At 38.4% G+C, this 15,725-nt stretch overlaps 3 protein-coding genes across 10 annotated transcripts; 2 read left to right on the top strand and 1 right to left on the bottom strand.

Moving 5' to 3' along the window:
* The first annotated feature begins 778 nt into the window (after positions 1-778).
* LOC5521430 (RING finger protein 44) lies at positions 779-7,494 on the top strand. Of its 2 annotated transcripts, XM_032366806.2 has the most exons (9): positions 779-1,002; positions 1,660-1,798; positions 3,563-3,647; positions 4,573-4,733; positions 4,825-5,119; positions 5,228-5,392; positions 5,465-5,686; positions 5,910-6,134; positions 6,325-7,494. In XM_032366806.2, the coding sequence occupies exons 3-9, from the start codon at positions 3,573-3,575 to the stop codon at positions 6,376-6,378; spliced, it is 1,197 nt and encodes a 398-aa protein (XP_032222697.1). In that variant the 5' UTR covers positions 779-1,002; positions 1,660-1,798; positions 3,563-3,572; the 3' UTR covers positions 6,379-7,494. The 2 variants fall into 2 exon arrangements, with proteins under 2 accessions (XP_032222697.1, XP_001641346.2); XM_001641296.3 differs by lacking the exon at positions 1,660-1,798 and having other exon boundaries at positions 782-1,002.
* Positions 7,495-7,700: 206 nt separating this feature from the next.
* Positions 7,701-12,668, bottom strand: LOC5521551 (histone RNA hairpin-binding protein). Of its 2 annotated transcripts, none has more exons than XM_032366807.2 (6): positions 12,421-12,668; positions 11,271-11,519; positions 10,983-11,081; positions 10,161-10,334; positions 9,346-9,501; positions 7,701-8,227 (listed from the first exon to the last, which is right to left on the bottom strand). In XM_032366807.2, the coding sequence occupies exons 1-6, from the start codon at positions 12,528-12,530 to the stop codon at positions 8,104-8,106; spliced, it is 912 nt and encodes a 303-aa protein (XP_032222698.1). In that variant the 5' UTR covers positions 12,531-12,668; the 3' UTR covers positions 7,701-8,103. The 2 variants fall into 2 exon arrangements, with proteins under 2 accessions (XP_032222698.1, XP_032222699.1); XM_032366808.2 differs by having other exon boundaries at positions 7,701-8,224.
* A 90-nt stretch (positions 12,669-12,758) lies between these two features.
* LOC5521550 (serine/arginine-rich splicing factor 10) lies at positions 12,759-15,511 on the top strand. 6 transcript variants are annotated; one of them, XM_032366812.2, is made up of 7 exons: positions 12,759-12,918; positions 12,999-13,103; positions 14,072-14,175; positions 14,536-14,620; positions 14,695-14,721; positions 14,793-14,816; positions 14,911-15,511. In XM_032366812.2, the coding sequence occupies exons 1-7, from the start codon at positions 12,854-12,856 to the stop codon at positions 15,125-15,127; spliced, it is 627 nt and encodes a 208-aa protein (XP_032222703.1). In that variant the 5' UTR covers positions 12,759-12,853; the 3' UTR covers positions 15,128-15,511. The 6 variants fall into 6 exon arrangements, with proteins under 6 accessions (XP_032222703.1, XP_032222702.1, XP_032222701.1 ...); XM_032366811.2 differs by having other exon boundaries at positions 14,908-15,511; XM_032366810.2 differs by having other exon boundaries at positions 14,790-14,816.
* The last annotated feature ends 214 nt before the right edge of the window (positions 15,512-15,725 follow it).

The raw sequence follows: 15,725 nt of genomic DNA, 5'->3' as shown, positions 1-15,725 counted from the left end.
GTAATCTCCGCATTACGTCCTAGTATTATAATGACTTTTACCTTAATTCTATTTCTTTACCAGGTGGAAACCACAACAGCCTACCTGCAAAGTATTTTCCCGAAATATTTGAAAGATAGATGCGAAACCACATGTTTTCAGGGTTCGGTTTTTCACTACCGGTCCTACTGGTGACAAGCTTTTTTAATTTTTACATTTCCCACGCATTATTTTAACATCAGCACCACACACATCGCTCAGAGTTGTTAACTATGAATCGAAAATCTGAAATAAAGTCATAGAAAAGTGCGTATTTGTGCCACGATGCTGTTGCGTTCGTGTCGAATTCACCGGAAGTGTATGGAGAGACAGGGTTGAAAACATTCAGGCGAAGTTCTCAATAACAAAACACAAAATGTTTATCCCAGTGTTTCGAGTGCAAATAACAGAAAAAAATACATTCTAGAATACATGATCATGTGAACAAGAAAAAACTTGCAGCGCAACCAAGGGATATTTTGTTTTGGCTGAATTCCCTGGAGCGAAAGAAGTGAAAGCATCAGTGGTTCCATTGGCCTTTTGGTAATTCTTATCTAAGATCTGATAAAAAAAAGCCTTTCGGTCATCGATCAAAGCTCTCCCTCCTGAAAATTTTACATCGAGAAGCTGGATTGGCTAAAGTTTCGAGATCGCATCACGAAAGATGTGAACACAATATCGCTTGTGAGATATGAAGTGGGCAGGAACATGGACTAACTGTCATGTGACGTCACAATATCATTAGTATGATGTCCAGTGTCAACAAAGGAACTAGGAGGCCATCCATTGAGCGATTCTTCAAAGCGGAACCGCCGAGGCTAGGTTAGCGCATGAGGGTGAAACTGTGCTCATATTTCTACCGTCTATCTAAACGCCAAGGAATACCGCATCTTCTCTGTAGAATTGTGGTTCTGCCTGATCAAGGCTGGACTAAAACGGGCGGCTCCGGTTCCTACAAAATATTCTTAATCTCGTCATTTTCAGGTAAGTTTCGTGTTGTTTATATCGCTATGCTCCCAAATGATCGCACGACTAGCACAGGCGCACTCCTAGAGCTAGGCCTGGTTTAAACGCAATCTTTTCAACCCATGGCATTGATACTTTTTATTATTTCTCAAGTTATAAACTCCCTACAAGAGGATTCTATACACCTTTTTTGGCGACTCGGCCCTTAGCTTGTTCTGGTGTAAGTAAATTCATTCGGCGTAGCATAAGTCGTCCCTCCACCAAACTTTCTGTAATATGAGCTCACCACCTCAACATGTTTCAAGCCCAGAATTCGATCTTCTATTTTTCTTTGGTAATTGGGTTATTGGTTGCTTTGGTTTACAACGGAATCCAGAATTCCCGTTGAAATCGAAAGGGGGCTACCTTTCTTTAGCCATGAATTGGGAACAGAATTCAAATGCCGACCGAAAACGCGCTACAGCGAGGCCGCAGTCGTGCGCGCGCTTGTTCCTCCGCGCTGCTCTGCGAGTGTCTGAGTTATCAAATCTCGTCAAAATACATGTTTTTCTAGGTCTGTGTCCCCTATCTAACTCCAGTTTTTTCTCTTTTATGTATGAAAGCTTACTAGCTTGAGTCAAATTCCCGTTGTTTTACTGATTTGGTTGTGAAATGTTTATGTGATGTTTTATCGAGGAGCGTGACGGTGTCTCTAAAAGTTGGGAGCGAGAATACCTTGGATGGAACCTTGGATTATGTGAACAAGTATTTCGAAAGCTTTATTATAGAATACCGCTGATATAGTCGGAGTGCTGGATCTCTCTTATTGTGCCAGGTTAGGGTTAATTTTGTATTACTCGTTTCATATTTCTTCTTCATGCCATCGGTTTTGCGAAGCGATTTCTGCTGGTAGTAGTGAAATATCATTTATTTCCGATTTTACTTTATGATGGTACAAGGGAATCCACTAGATTTAGAGCCCGAATTTTGTGCGAAAAGAAAAGTAGCAATTTTCGGTGAAAGTATGGTGTTCGTTTAGTGCGAAGATGTATACAATTCCCGAATACTAACTTCCATTGAATGGGGTTCTGAATCAGAACATTCTAAACCATATTTGAAATACCGACTTTATAAACCAAAGGGTATTTAATCAAGGTTCTTTAATCAACTAATAGTTTGCCAGTCTGGCTTATTAGTAAATAGAATGGGCTCAAAGCTAGCGAGTTTCATCGTGCTCCATTATAACGCTCACGGAGTTCGCCGAGGAAAACCATTCTGCAGTAATTCGAATGCAAATGAGCGCCCTCCGGGGCTATACGATTCGTCTTTCATTTTCAACCGGATGGAGTCAAAGGTTCTCACAAATGTCTTTTATAATATAGCTTTTCCGTGATATTTTGACTTATGTTTTTATTCGACAAGGAAGGAAAGTATTCCGAAATGTATTTTTTTCCAAAACGACAAGAACGCACTCAAACCCGTGAAAAAGCCTCGATTCAAACCACCAACATATAATCATGTTCTCATGCATAAATTAGGACGCGTGATGGTTTGTGAATGTTTAAAAGTTTTCAAATGACCTTCGTTTTTAAAAATGCTGTGGTTGAAAACCCTTCCAAATCTGAGATAGTTCGTAACGCACGCTCTATGTTTGCTTTGGAAGCCATTTGATCGTCGTGTGGGCTGTTGTGCGTTGGCGAGTGAGTCGCGAGTTTTTTGGGTTCGTAAAGGCCAGTCACGCTCGTAAGTTGTTGACTGCCTCCAATAAAGCGGCAAACTCGAAACGCCACAAAAGAGCCATCCCGTATGGTTGAGTGAACTCCATCCATGGTTCTCTGATAATGTTTTCATACCTAACGCGCTCCCGATGTAAGTCAAAAGAGGAGACAGATAAAAAGCAACTTGTTTCTTCTCGAATCGCTATTAATATTGCTCGGCACCTGCAGCTCGGGTATTAAGCTTTTTTTCCCCACGAAGCTGTGTGTTTCAATGCTTTAATTACACCTTTCCTCTAGTGTTTCCTTTTTCATGAGAAAAGCAATAACAAGATCTCTTCGGGAGGACAAGATTGTCATTCATTTAACTGTTTTGTTTTAATCAGTCCCTGGGTTGTTATCCCTCTAAACCACACGCAAGAGTTAAAGCCTTTGCAAATACTCGTTTGTGAGAATTATCTATATAAGGATAGAGGAAGCTTTCTATCTGGGAATATCATCCGTGTTTTGCCTGGCAGTTAGCTGGCACCCAGCTGGTCTAACAGTGGCTTATAGACCCTCCTAACATTTACTAAACTTATCCACCTCGACAAACTGATGCCTGTACTTCTTATGCTCAGCTGTTTCTCTCATAGTGGAAGTGATAGTCACGTTTTGAAGAAGGCGCTTTTTAGACATATTTCTCTTTCATTTTTCTATTTTTTCCCTTAGTGCTTGTAAAATATTTTTTCTATGAATATTGTTGGCTTCTGAATGCTGGAAAAGCTCCTTTGTACTAATGTTTCAGTTGCCTTGACAATAAATGGTAAAAAAAAACTCCTCTCACCATGGTTATGCCATTGATAACTTAGAGTGTACACTGATGTTTTTTTTCTCTTTTACAGGGTTTTAAGCATGGCAAGTACAGCTTCTGCTTCAACATCTTCACTAGAACACCCAGGGCCTTCTAGTTGCAACACTTATGCTAAGGTTTGTTAACATTGTATCTTATTATCATGAGATTTTTTCCATAAATTTCTCTTCATTAAACAATGTCAAAGGTTGCTTCACCTTGTCAAACCATCACTACTTCTGCATAAAAAAATATTTATATTTCATTTGAAGGCTTTCAGTTACTGTATGTTCTATAAAATTGTTGAATTAAAATCCCACCATGGGAAGTGTATATTCTAAGTGTTATAGGGGTGAAACAACTTTTGGATTTCAACCTGGAGTAGTGTAATACAAGGAAAAAGAAATATAAAAAAAAATCACTGATTAAAAAAGAGCATCCAACAGCTCAAAATGTCATTGCAAACTAATGGACAATATTTTTAATTGCCAATAGCCAACCATATATCTCTTTGCCAAGCTTTTATAGCCTTGTCATCAAGGAATTGCTAAAAGCAGATGGCTGTTCTGGAAGAGGGGGACATATTATTGCTTTAAACTGGTTTTTACTGGTGGTCGTTTGCTATTTTCTAAAAAGCCACACAGTTTGGCCAAGCATGGGCATTCCTTGTCTTAGTACAAAATTGTTTGGTTCACTGAACTGAACAACTCATGCATCAATTACTTTCCCGACCAGATAGTTTGTATTATTTACTGGTGCCAATGTTTTAAGCTTCACTGCTTTACAGTTATTAGATATACATGGTATGTACAGATTAATAAATTCAATATATAATGGGCAAATTTCTAAGCCAGTAAATTTAGGAAATGCATTTGCTATAATAAGATTAAATTAATGAATTAATTCTGGTGGTCTAGCCTTCAATTTGGTAGATTTCCGTCTTTAAAAAACAGAAGATTCCAAACACATGGTTTATCTTCTATTCATGATATTGGAAGTTTACTTGGAAAGGAAATGTAGAAATATTATGAGGAGATTATAAGTAATGACTTTTATTTGTAGAATGAAATCAAGCATGGTTATCATGGACCTCATGTTATTGATCTGACATCTGAAGCAGCCACCCCGCCTCTGTCGCACCAGCCACTACGGCACATGCCCCACCATCTCTTTCACTCCTCTGCGTTCCATCGTGTCAACGGCCAGCCCTATGATAGTCATGGGTAAGCAAAGCAATATAAAGATGGATAATGTGTGTTCTTTTTCTAATTTAAAAAATATTTTAAATATGTATATATATGCTTTTTTTTACAGGCCAACCTCAGCAAATCGTGGTTGCCCTTACCTACAAAACCAGTCAACAAGGGAGCATAGGCACCACCCACATCATCGACAAATTCATCATGTCCCGAATCCATCATATTGTCCCTCTATGTCATCAACAGTGCCCTTACAACACCCACCTGTGAATGCGACTCCTGTTATAATCGACCCAGATCAGCTACCAAGCCATGTCCGGGCTGTACCAATAACCAGTCTTCCTAACCGACTTATTGTAAATAGTGTTCCCATGGCGACACCAACTTATGTCCAGCCTCCCTCTAATGAGGTGAGCTAACATCTACTGAGATCATCTTTTCCACTCAACTGTTTGGACTTATCAAGTATTCAACCCTGACTGGCCATTCTCTAATGAAGTCTTTGGTAATCTTTGCAGGCTGATCTACCCCTCGACCCAACTGGTAACCATCGACATTATCATCATCACTACCATCATCACCACCACCATCACCATCATTTTGTGCAGCCGCCATACCAAGTTCCCCCACCACCTACCCCTCAACCATATCACCCTCACCCATACCCATCATCTGGGCCAATGGTAAGTGACAATGAAACTTTGTTGTGGAATTAAACGAACCACTTAAAGAGCAATCTTCATTTTTTCCTACAGCACCACAGACATTATCGGCGATGGCACAACAGTAATGGTGCACACCAAGAATGGGCTCAACCAGTGGACCACCATGCGGTGCCCATACATGCTCATACAGGAGTACAAACATATCCTGACCTACTCTATCATTTGCTGTCTGTCATGTCTATGCAGCCAGCACCGCCCCACGCAACACCACAGGCAGCATGGGAAGAGAGTTATCAGCAAGAAAACTATGAGGTAAGAACAGAAAAGTAAGAGGAATGTAAAAGTAAAAGCACAGTAGCTTTCCTACACCAACCAACAGTAAAAGTGAAAAATTTCCTAGTTGTTTTTTTTTTAGAATTGAATAAACATATTACACACAGAGTAAATATCATACCTTAAGTTCAAGTGGTTATCAATGATTGTTTTGATAGCAAAGCAAATGTTCTGTAACCAGATGACCTGTCTTATCTTCCAGACTTTGTTGAACTTGGCTGAACAAATTGGAGAAGCCAAACCTAAAGGCCTTACTAGAGCCGAAATAGATCAGTTACCAACATATAGAGTGACAGCAGAATCCAAGAAACAAAATGATGATGCTAGATGCGTCGTCTGCCTTGTTGACTTTGAGGAGAAACAGCTTGTCAGAACACTTCCATGTTTACACGAGTACCACACCCGTTGCATCGACAAATGGCTCAAGGTACATAAAACTCTAGAACCACACTTACTCTAATAAATCAAATACCAAGTTAACTGGAACTAAGTAAGATTTATCTTTCTATCTATCTATTTTTCATTCCACTTGGTCAAAGAAATTCTATGCAATACTGTAGTACCTATCCTCTTAAAGGTTCTGAGTGAGTTCTAACATTTTTATTTTGTTTATTTAGTCAAACAGAACATGTCCAATATGCAGAACAGAGATCAAAGTCAGTGGAAATTAGAAGATGGAAATGCAGAATTTGATAACCAAGATTGCTGCCAATACCAAGATAAACCCATGCAGTCCCGTGACTGAGTTAGGGGATGTTAGACAAATAGCTGGATAATCCCTAAGACAAATATAACAGATTATGATGTCCATACCATGTGCTGAATTAATGCCAATAATACAGACAAGAGGTATTGCTTTACTCCAGTAATTTAGAGTGGGGCCAAACACAGAATTTGTTCCTAGCAATGTGGATTCATTTAAGTGTTAATCTCACAATAAGATTTGACCAATTCTCTTGCGCTGCGATGCACTTTCAATAAAATGTGAATATTTTGCAATTAGTGAATAATAAAAATTGTGCTAAAGATTAGAGCAGCAAAAATTGGTTAGACTTTACGAAAAAAGCTTTTAAGCTATACCAAATAACTTGATTGCTTTGAGAATGTCTTGCTTTTTGTCATTAAATCAATGCTTCCAAATAGCATTCATCCAATTTTATCAAGCATCTGTACTAAACTACCAAAGTTTCTTCTAACAGCAAATATTCTGCAAATGAGAAAAGATTGTATATATTCCTGAACTTAGGATTTCACTGCTATATTGTTCTATGTAAGGACATCACACATATAGATGAACTAAACACATACAATGCTTTCTGTTTTTTTGAGATACTTATTTTTACAGAAAGGGTATCAGTTTATACATTTCTTTGAGTTTGAGATGGCACCAGTATATTATACAGAAGATAATAACAATGAAAACATGTACATAGTCTACATATGGTAGAGACTTGGCTTGAATTTATATCCAACAGATAAACTAGCTTTTTCGTAATTTCTGTAAAAAGTAATAACTATCTTTTTTATAATGAGTATTTCTGAACTGGAATAAATTCATATACATACATATGAATAATACAGAAAGAAACAATTTGATTTTTGGGTGCAAAACTTCACTAGCTTTTAAATTATCCCATGCTTAAAAAGTCTTAGTGGTATGGTGTTCTTCATCCATTCAAACATATATAAAACATGCCAAATTAATTTTTGATAATTTCATAGCAAAGGCATTCAGCAAAACTCAAGTCATTGTATTTGCATCTAAAAATAAAACAAATACAAAATAATGGCTATGTGTGACTCACTTTTAGTTAGGATGGGCTCCTTCAAACCACAGAAAAAGCTTTTTATAATAATAAATGAAACCCTGCATAATAATACAAGTAGGACAAACATTCATTATCATAAGGAAGGAAATTCCTTACTCAGGATGTGTAACTTCCCACTCAGCTTTTTGTATTATTTTATTTCTTAAACAAAATTCTCTCAAAACAACATCTCTTTTGTTTTTATTGTTCATTGAATGATGTAGTTTTTACTTCGAAACTAAGAATTACAAGTTGATGAAATGATAATGAATTGATGCCAATCTTTTCCTATAAATGAGCTATACAACAATAAACGTATGCCATGTCAAGCAAGGTGTTGTTCCTCTAATGTGTGGTCTTTGAATTTTAAAGGATATAAAACAGTATAAAAATTAGACAAATATTCCACTTTAGTAATGTGCCTTTTGGGGTTGCTTTGAGTTTAATGTACACTTTATAATAGTAATAAGAATGATCACTGAATTCTTAAAATAAAAATAGAATATTAACAATAAAACTGTACAATATAACAACAATTCCCTGCATGTGCTAGGGTAGATGTTAAAGTAAGCACAAGCCTAGTATCACCTAGAAAGTAATTCCATCTTCAAGGAGGCATGCATCAATATCAAACCCCTTGAATAAGTCATCAGGATCTTCAGGCTTGCTGATCAGGGCAGCATCAATATCCATGTTTGTCTCTGATTGGCTGCTGATGAACAAAAAAATAAAAATTAGACAAGTATGAATATTACAATATTAAAATCTAATTTGAATTACAATGTACTAAGAAATCATGTGACTTTTGGGTTGCATCTTGTGCATAGTTCAGCTTTTCATGGCAAGATAAAAACATAAAAAAGGAACTTTAGCATTTATGAATGACCTATAAAGTTTCTTTGTCAGAAAGTGCTTGAGAGAGTTTGTATTTTTGGTTGCCCTCTGAGATGCAAACCCTTACCTATTTCTGTGTGTTTTTTTTTTCAGTTTCTTTGACGTTGTTAAACAGTAAATTAACAACAGATTAACAACACATGTAACAATTTCCACCAAATTAAACTCCCAAAGTGTGGCTCCTTTCCCTATTTACCCACAGGCAGTCCAAGGCTACTGTCAGTGGTTTATAAAGGAATGTATGGGTAAAATTTATGTTAGCAAAAAAATACTTATCCTGAAAAAAAAACACAAAAAAAACAAAACTTAGACCATGTAGGATTGTGTTTGTGTCTTCATTTAAATGAATTTTACCGATAGAATGTCAGTAGAGCGAGTTTGAAACCCGCTACGAATTGTGCACAGCATCTGCTGCCACAGATGGTGAATTCAACAGTCGGCGGTAAAAAGTGGAAAAAATATGAGTGAAATTTGCAAATCTGTGACATGGTACTCGGTTCAATTGAAAGCTTAGGTATGTTTTCAAAGTGTTTTTGTGCTGGATTGGCGGCTGATTGATTTTTGGAGTTTTATCTGGCCTTATAGTAGTTGTGTGATGGCCGTTAGCCGATCGACTCCCCAGCCTTTACTATTTTTATATACAGTAAGAAACACAATTTGTAAACAAAAGAAATAAAACTCGCTCTACTGACATTCTATCAGCAAAATTGAAATAAAGGAAGACTTAAACACAATATAACATGGTCTAAGTTTTTTTTTCAAGATAAAGTATTTTTTTGCTAACATTAATTTTACCCATACATTCCTTTATAAACCACTGACAGTAGCCTTGGGCTGCCTGTGGTTAACCATCATTCAAGGGACAGGGAAAGTAGAAGTTACTTTTATTTTGCATGACAAGCCCATGACACTAAAGCACAGGCCGCTATAGCGTACCTTGAGGGGGAGTGTGAGAACAAGTCTTCTGATCCAGAGGGGGGGTCCCAAGAATGCAGGCGCCGTCGCCACACCCTGACCTGCCCTACCCATGAGCGGGTGCTGCACTGCTGAAACTTGTCTGGAGTCGATGGGTCCTCCTTTGCCCGCTTCTCCCTATAGACAAAACAAATAATGAGGGAAATTAAGGAGCCTAGGTGGCACAGTTGGCAGAGTGTCGCTCTGTAGTGCCTGTGCCTCTCACCACTGGGGTCTGGGTTCGATTCCCGGTTCCGACGTGAGTTGGGTTAGTTGGTCTTGCCTTTGCTCCGGGGGTTTTTCTCCGGGTTCTCTGGTTTTCATCCCCCCACAAAATCAACAATTTCGATCTTAGCTGTGATCCGTGGTCAGACATGAGTTGTATGGTGGCTGCCTGAGGCGCCTTCAACTCAACCATGTCTAAATCTGCACTCTCGTAATTCAGCTTCCCAGCTGCAATGAGAGTGATTAGCTACTCTAATTTATTTATGTATTTATTTAGAAGATAGCCAGAGTTCCTAACTTGTGATGCATGCTAGAATGGTCACACCTTAATGGTTTAGTGAAGTAAAACAATAAGAAATGCTTGAGTGCCAATCAAAGTAACAGAGTCTTGCCAGTAATTAAGTCCATTGAAACATAAAGAGAATCTCTTACAAGGGTAAGAAAGGGAAACTGTACTATAATAAGAGAATGGCAACTGCATCTGAAAAGTTATTATTCAATGCCAATATAGTAAGACTAGGGATCATGAAAATTCAAATTAACCCCCCCTCTAGAAAAGTCATAGGACTGACCTGGGGATTTGGGCAGAAAATCGCCCATAAGCCACTGTGTTTTTTCCAATGTCAATCTGTTTCTGACGTTTTTCCAGCTTGTGCAGGTCTGTTTCCATAGATTTGTTGGATACTGTTGGCTTGTTGCTAGTTGGCTGGTCTTTTGGATCAGTTAGGAGAAGTTTGCGTTTGAATCTGGGTAAAAGTCAAACAGGATGATTTAAGGATCTTTCTATCACAATAAGGTATCTGCTTCCATTTAAGCTAATGTTCTCTTTACCTTTGGCCATCAGATGCAATGTACAACTGAGCTCATCACAGGTAAGAGCTCCTCACAACAGACAGCACTGAATGAGTGGATGTCCTGTCTTTGTTACTCCAGTGTATCAACTCCTACACACCGTCGCATTACAAACAGTACAATGTATGCCATGGACTCACAAAAAACATTGAACATGGAATAGTTTTCTGGAACAAATCCTAGGCAGCTTTCAAAGTATGTAGAGATGTGTGCCACGTATGTATGTTTAAATGTAAATGCATGCACGAATGGTTGGATGGAATGATCAAGTGGATAAATGTATGAGGAGCTGTCTGTTAGGAAGTATCTATAAACCTGTTCACCTGCACTTCGCTATCATCATTTGGCCAAGAGGTTTACAAGTATCCTTTTTTAAGCAAATCAGGTAGCTTTCTGCCAAGTCAAATCTCACTACAATGCTAACTTTATTATGCAACCATCCTAGGGACTAGGTGTTTTGGCTGCGTAAAAGAGGTTGGCTGCTTTGGTCGGTCGTCCCACTGTATTTATAGAAAACACTGAAATTAAGTAAGAAACCGTACCTGGAGGGGTCTTTCAGAGTTATTTGAGTTGGTTGATCTTTCTGTTGTTCTTCTTCTTCTACCATTGTTGCCCAGTCTTTGTTGGATTCTGGAGTATATCTGTGAGTCCCAGAAGCAAATCAAAAGAGGTTGTTGATTTTACTGAAATATCACAGAATAAATTTGTTTCCAAAAAACCGTTGATTAATTAGTGCTAAACTGGACATTGAATTCATAGTTTAAGGCAAGCCTTACATGCTCCAACCCTCTACAATGGCATCCTTGAACAGACCTGCTGATATCACCTACCTATCAAAATCAAATCCCAGTGGAGGAAACTCTTTGTTGCATAACGTAAGAGGTGATTTATGTTCCACCCCATAATCATTAACTCTGTTTTTTGACCACCTGTGGCTAACAACAGGGGTGCATTTGCGCCTTTCTGCATTTTCTTTCTCCCCCTTAAACCTGGGCTGCTTGTGACATGGAGAGCGGAGATCATTTTCAACTACAGGAGATGTTGGCTCTTCATAGGAACCTCGTCTACGTGTGCTGTCCCTGGTAAAAAGAGAAACATTCTTCAGTGCCTTCAATACTTTATGAAGGTTGGGGTGCTTTTGGGGATGAGCAATGAGTGAAGTGAGAGGATGGGTTAAGGTAAATGTGTGGCAGTTGCTTGGATTTGATTGAGAAAGGGCGTAGCTGCCTCAAAGCTCTTGTCAACATCAGTGAAGTCTAAATATCCTATTAACTTCAGTGAAGTCTAAATATCTTATCAACAGCAGTGAAGTCTAAATATCTTACAGTAAGTATACCTTGAGACTTTACTGCTGGCATAATATTTTGCAAAAGCAAAAATCAAAACATTGCCTTTTTCAAGTCAACATTATAAAAAATCAAAGGGAAAATGAGGTTGCTTTCAATCTTACAAGAATGGTGTGAAACGAAGTACTCTTATATACTTTAAACTGGGGTTGTTTGATAATCCCAATGGATTCTTACTAAAACAGAAAACAAATAGCTGAATACTCTACATAATCTACCAATAGTGGCTTTTTCGGGGTCTGCCGTAAGATAAAAAAGCAGGGGAATCACGCCAATCTCTGATTTCTCGGCGTCTCTCTCGCTGTATCCTTTATTTTAATTTTACCGATAGAATGTCGGTAGAGCGAGTTTGAAGCCCGCTACGAATTGTGTTTCTTACTGTATATAAAAATGTAAGATCAAAAGCAGAGGCATCACGCCAATCTCTGATTTTTGGGCGTCTCTCTAGCTGTTTCTATGCGGATATGTTCTTTGACTGATTGGCGCCAAAACCGTAAGCACTAAGATTTCCACAAAATTATCACAAAAGGTGAAATGCCTGTCCTTGTCCGATTACACAATGATTCAATGGGATGCACATGTTAACCTAGGAGTATATCCTCAAGGAAAAGCCCGATAATCTCATATTCCTTACCTTTGATACGACCGCTTTGAGTTCCTTCCTCGCCGTGGTACACAGGCGCTCGATTCATCATCTTTTCTTTGTGTTCTTCTGCGCGGAAATTGCGTTCTCTCTACTTCCATACTAGCTTAAATGTATAACGAACTAACTGTTTGTTATTTTTAAGATTAGGGCGAGAAGTAAGGTACAGATAGTGAAGGAAGAGAGAAGATACTTTCAGAAGAAGCGGGGAGTTTGATCACAAAGCACAAACTAATGCAAACTTTCGCGCCACAGCGGACAACAATTTAGATTCCAAATTAGGAGTGGAGATCCTTATTTGGGTATGCATCGTGTAATCGGGTTTTCGCGGTGCATGCTGGTACAACGCGGTCATTCGCTTCTTTCGTCCGCCATTTTCTTCCAACGCGAGTTCAGAGTGGCTTTCTCTCGTTCAAATTGAGAAATGTCGCGATATTCAAGACCTCCAAACAGTTCAATCTACGTTCGAAATCTCCATCCCGACACAAGGTACACTATTTTTGTCGTATTATTGTGTCTTTTTGGGGTAAGAGTTTGATTGAGTTTCTTTTGTTCTTCGCCTTTTTTAGACCCGACGACCTGAGACGCATGTTCGGGAAATATGGGCGCATAACAGATGTTTACATACCATTGGATTACTATACCAGGGAGCCTCGAGGATTTTGTTATGTACAATATCCTTTTTTACTTTAAAATAGGTTAATCTTTAGCCTTTAGTGTGTGTTCTAGTTGGCGTCGAAATGTTTCCTGTTTTGTCGGCCATGTGCCGAAATAGAATTCGCATTAGAAATCGACATTTCCAGCAATATTTCTTGAAAGAACAATTTCAAATCGAAACATTGAGTATCCAAATTCACTTTGGCGATTTATCTTTCTCTATATATGAAAAGTATTAGTAAAAAAATTGCAACACAAAGTACAGGTTTACAGCATCTGAACTCCGTTAAAACCAGCTTTAAAAAATCCGACTACGTAAGATTTTCATTTGGACTAGTAGCCCAAGTTCTGTAGGTAGATTTATTATCTTTTATTTGTTATGACAGGTTATGATGTTAAAGTTAACTTCATGAAACGGGAAAAGTAAAGAATACCCTTATAAAGGCTAAAGGCACAAGGTCAAGTTTCACAAGGCCACCAAACAAGAATGGTAACCAATTTGAACAAAAAGTGAGACCAAGTCACAAGCAAGCAATGTCGCTATCAACAGCGCTTGTAAGTGAAGTCCAAAACAAAAATAAAATTTTCTTTTTTTATTTATGTGGCAATGGTTCGACTTCAAAAATTGTTTCAGATATGAAAAGGCAACGGCAAGCTCCCTGGACCACTGTTAATTTCTATGAATATTTTTTGTATTTAAGGTCAAGATTTACATGTAAAGGCAAAGGTTCCGCGCCAAGTCTCAGTAAAAGTTTAAGGTTCAAGCCCTCTCAAGTCTACCAAGGCTATAAAAGTTTTAACATCCTCAAGCTAGCAAGGGCAAACCCAAGTGAAAAAAGAGGGGTACTTAAAGTTAAAAACAAGTCAAGCCAAGTCTTGCAAAAAATAACAGAATACAAAGTTTTAAAGGTTTCAACAAGCAAAAGGCATTGTTTAGGGTCAAGTTTTTACAAGCATCTGAGGTCTCCCCTTAACCAAGGAGCACATTTGAAGATATCCGCGATGCAGAGGATGCTCTGTACTACCTAGACCGGGCCATGTTGCTAGGACGTGAGCTGGAGGTTCAGTTTGCCGAGGGTGATAGAAAGAGTAAGTTTGAGGTTACCTTGTATACAAGAGTGGTCTGTATTGATAATCTTAATACTTATTTTCGCAATCCCTCGCCAGCTCAAAAGTTCTTGTTTGGAAGCAAAGACAAATTGACAAAGTAGCATAAAGCCCTTTGCTTACAGTGTCAGCATCAGCAAGCATTCCTGGAAGTGATACACTTAGTTGGCCCACAAAGAGAAAACTGCTCCATAACATTGTTTTAAGACAGCAACAGCATTGCTAGGCCAGCGTTTTACATGTAAAAATTTCAGTTTTTATACATGACATGTCTGGACTTCTCTAGGATTTAATGATGTAAAATGATGATGCTTGTTTATTGATATGTTTGTGTTTAATCAGCTCCAACTGCCATGCGGGGTAAAGAGAAGAGGCAGTCTGGTTACCGGGATGACTATGGTGGCAGCTACAGGAGCAGGAGCCCAAGGTTGGTTAAAATACTTTTATTGATTAACTTAATCTGTAAGGGCACAAACAAACTTTCTGTTGTTGTGTTTACAGACGCAGATCGAGAAGCAGAAGCCCAAGGTTTGTGTTCTGTGTAACCTCTCAACAATTGTGATAGCAGTTTTAAATTTATATTTTCTTTATTTTAGAAGAAGGTCAAGAAGCCGCAGCCCAAGGTACCATGCCAGATCTACGTTATTTTATCAACAAAATATTTTTTAAGTCAATTAACACATTATCCCTAAAATTGTGCACTTGTTAATTCAGAAGAAGACGCCATCGCTCTGCATCCCGATCCCGATCCAAATCACGCTCCCGTTCTCCTCTCAGACAGCGCAGGCGACGAGACAAAGATCGCAGATCACGCTCAGCATCACCAGCGAAATCTAGATCACCATCTCCTGCCCGCTCTGCATCACCAGCTAGTGAGAGAGGCAATGATGATGATGTAGAAGGTCGTAGCCGAAGTCCATCTCCTGACGAGTGATTAAATGATGAATAGTGATTGTTGTCACCATGTTCTGGTATCAATGTGTTCCAATATGTAAACAGTTTCACTAGTTTTACCGATGTATCCAGCAGTATAGGTGGTATTCTCAGGAAAGAGCCAATATGGCAACTATCAATGGAGTAGTAGAAAGAAGTTAGTGTTTTACATGCTAGCCTGCTTGCAGGGGAATAGGGTGTTTTAAATCTTTCAGTGCTTGCTCCAGGGACCACATGGTTTATATATTGCACCCCATTCACTAAACAGACTGGTTTTCCTTTGATAAAAATACCAAATAGTCTTTTAAGCAGGTTATTTTCATGCATGCTTATGTTAGAATGTTTACCATTGTTTTCTTTTTAATAATAAACTTGTATAGATAAATATTTTTGTCATGAATTATTTTGTCATGAGTTCTATAACCAGAATTCAGCCATTCCTAAACCATATCTCTTGGCAGTTGCATAGTCTCAGTGTTACAGATTTCTAATCATGATCATGGGTGGATCTAGGTGTGTAGGCCCCTATCATTTTCAGAGATTTTAAATTACGAAAAGGTAAGAGGTATAAGAAATATACAGAGAAACAGTGACAAACA

This window comes from Nematostella vectensis, chromosome 6 (assembly GCF_932526225.1).
Source record: "Nematostella vectensis chromosome 6, jaNemVect1.1, whole genome shotgun sequence".
In the NCBI taxonomy this organism is placed as follows: Eukaryota; Metazoa; Cnidaria; class Anthozoa; order Actiniaria; family Edwardsiidae; genus Nematostella; species Nematostella vectensis.
This window is presented reverse-complemented; position numbering and strand designations above follow the sequence as displayed.

Excerpts from the sequence above, each read along its gene's own strand:
- LOC5521430 (XM_032366806.2), top strand. The coding sequence starts at position 3,573 with ATGGCAAGTACAGCTTCTGCTTCAACATCTTCACTAGAACACCCAGGG. Across the intron at positions 4,734-4,824 it reads CAGCCCTATGATAGTCATGG|GCCAACCTCAGCAAATCGTG; the intron begins GTAAGCAAAGCA and ends TTTTTTTTACAG. Across the intron at positions 6,135-6,324 it reads GCATCGACAAATGGCTCAAG|TCAAACAGAACATGTCCAAT; the intron begins GTACATAAAACT and ends TTGTTTATTTAG.
- LOC5521551 (XM_032366807.2), bottom strand. The coding sequence starts at position 12,530 with ATGGAAGTAGAGAGAACGCAATTTCCGCGCAGAAGAACACAAAGAAAA. Across the intron at positions 10,335-10,982 it reads ACTCTGAAAGACCCCTCCAG|ATTCAAACGCAAACTTCTCC; the intron begins GTACGGTTTCTT and ends ACTTTTACCCAG. Across the intron at positions 8,228-9,345 it reads TTCTCACACTCCCCCTCAAG|CAGCCAATCAGAGACAAACA; the intron begins GTACGCTATAGC and ends TTTGTTCATCAG.
- LOC5521550 (XM_032366809.2), top strand. The coding sequence starts at position 12,854 with ATGTCGCGATATTCAAGACCTCCAAACAGTTCAATCTACGTTCGAAAT. Across the intron at positions 12,919-12,998 it reads AATCTCCATCCCGACACAAG|ACCCGACGACCTGAGACGCA; the intron begins GTACACTATTTT and ends CGCCTTTTTTAG. Across the intron at positions 13,104-14,071 it reads CGAGGATTTTGTTATGTACA|ATTTGAAGATATCCGCGATG; the intron begins ATATCCTTTTTT and ends ACCAAGGAGCAC.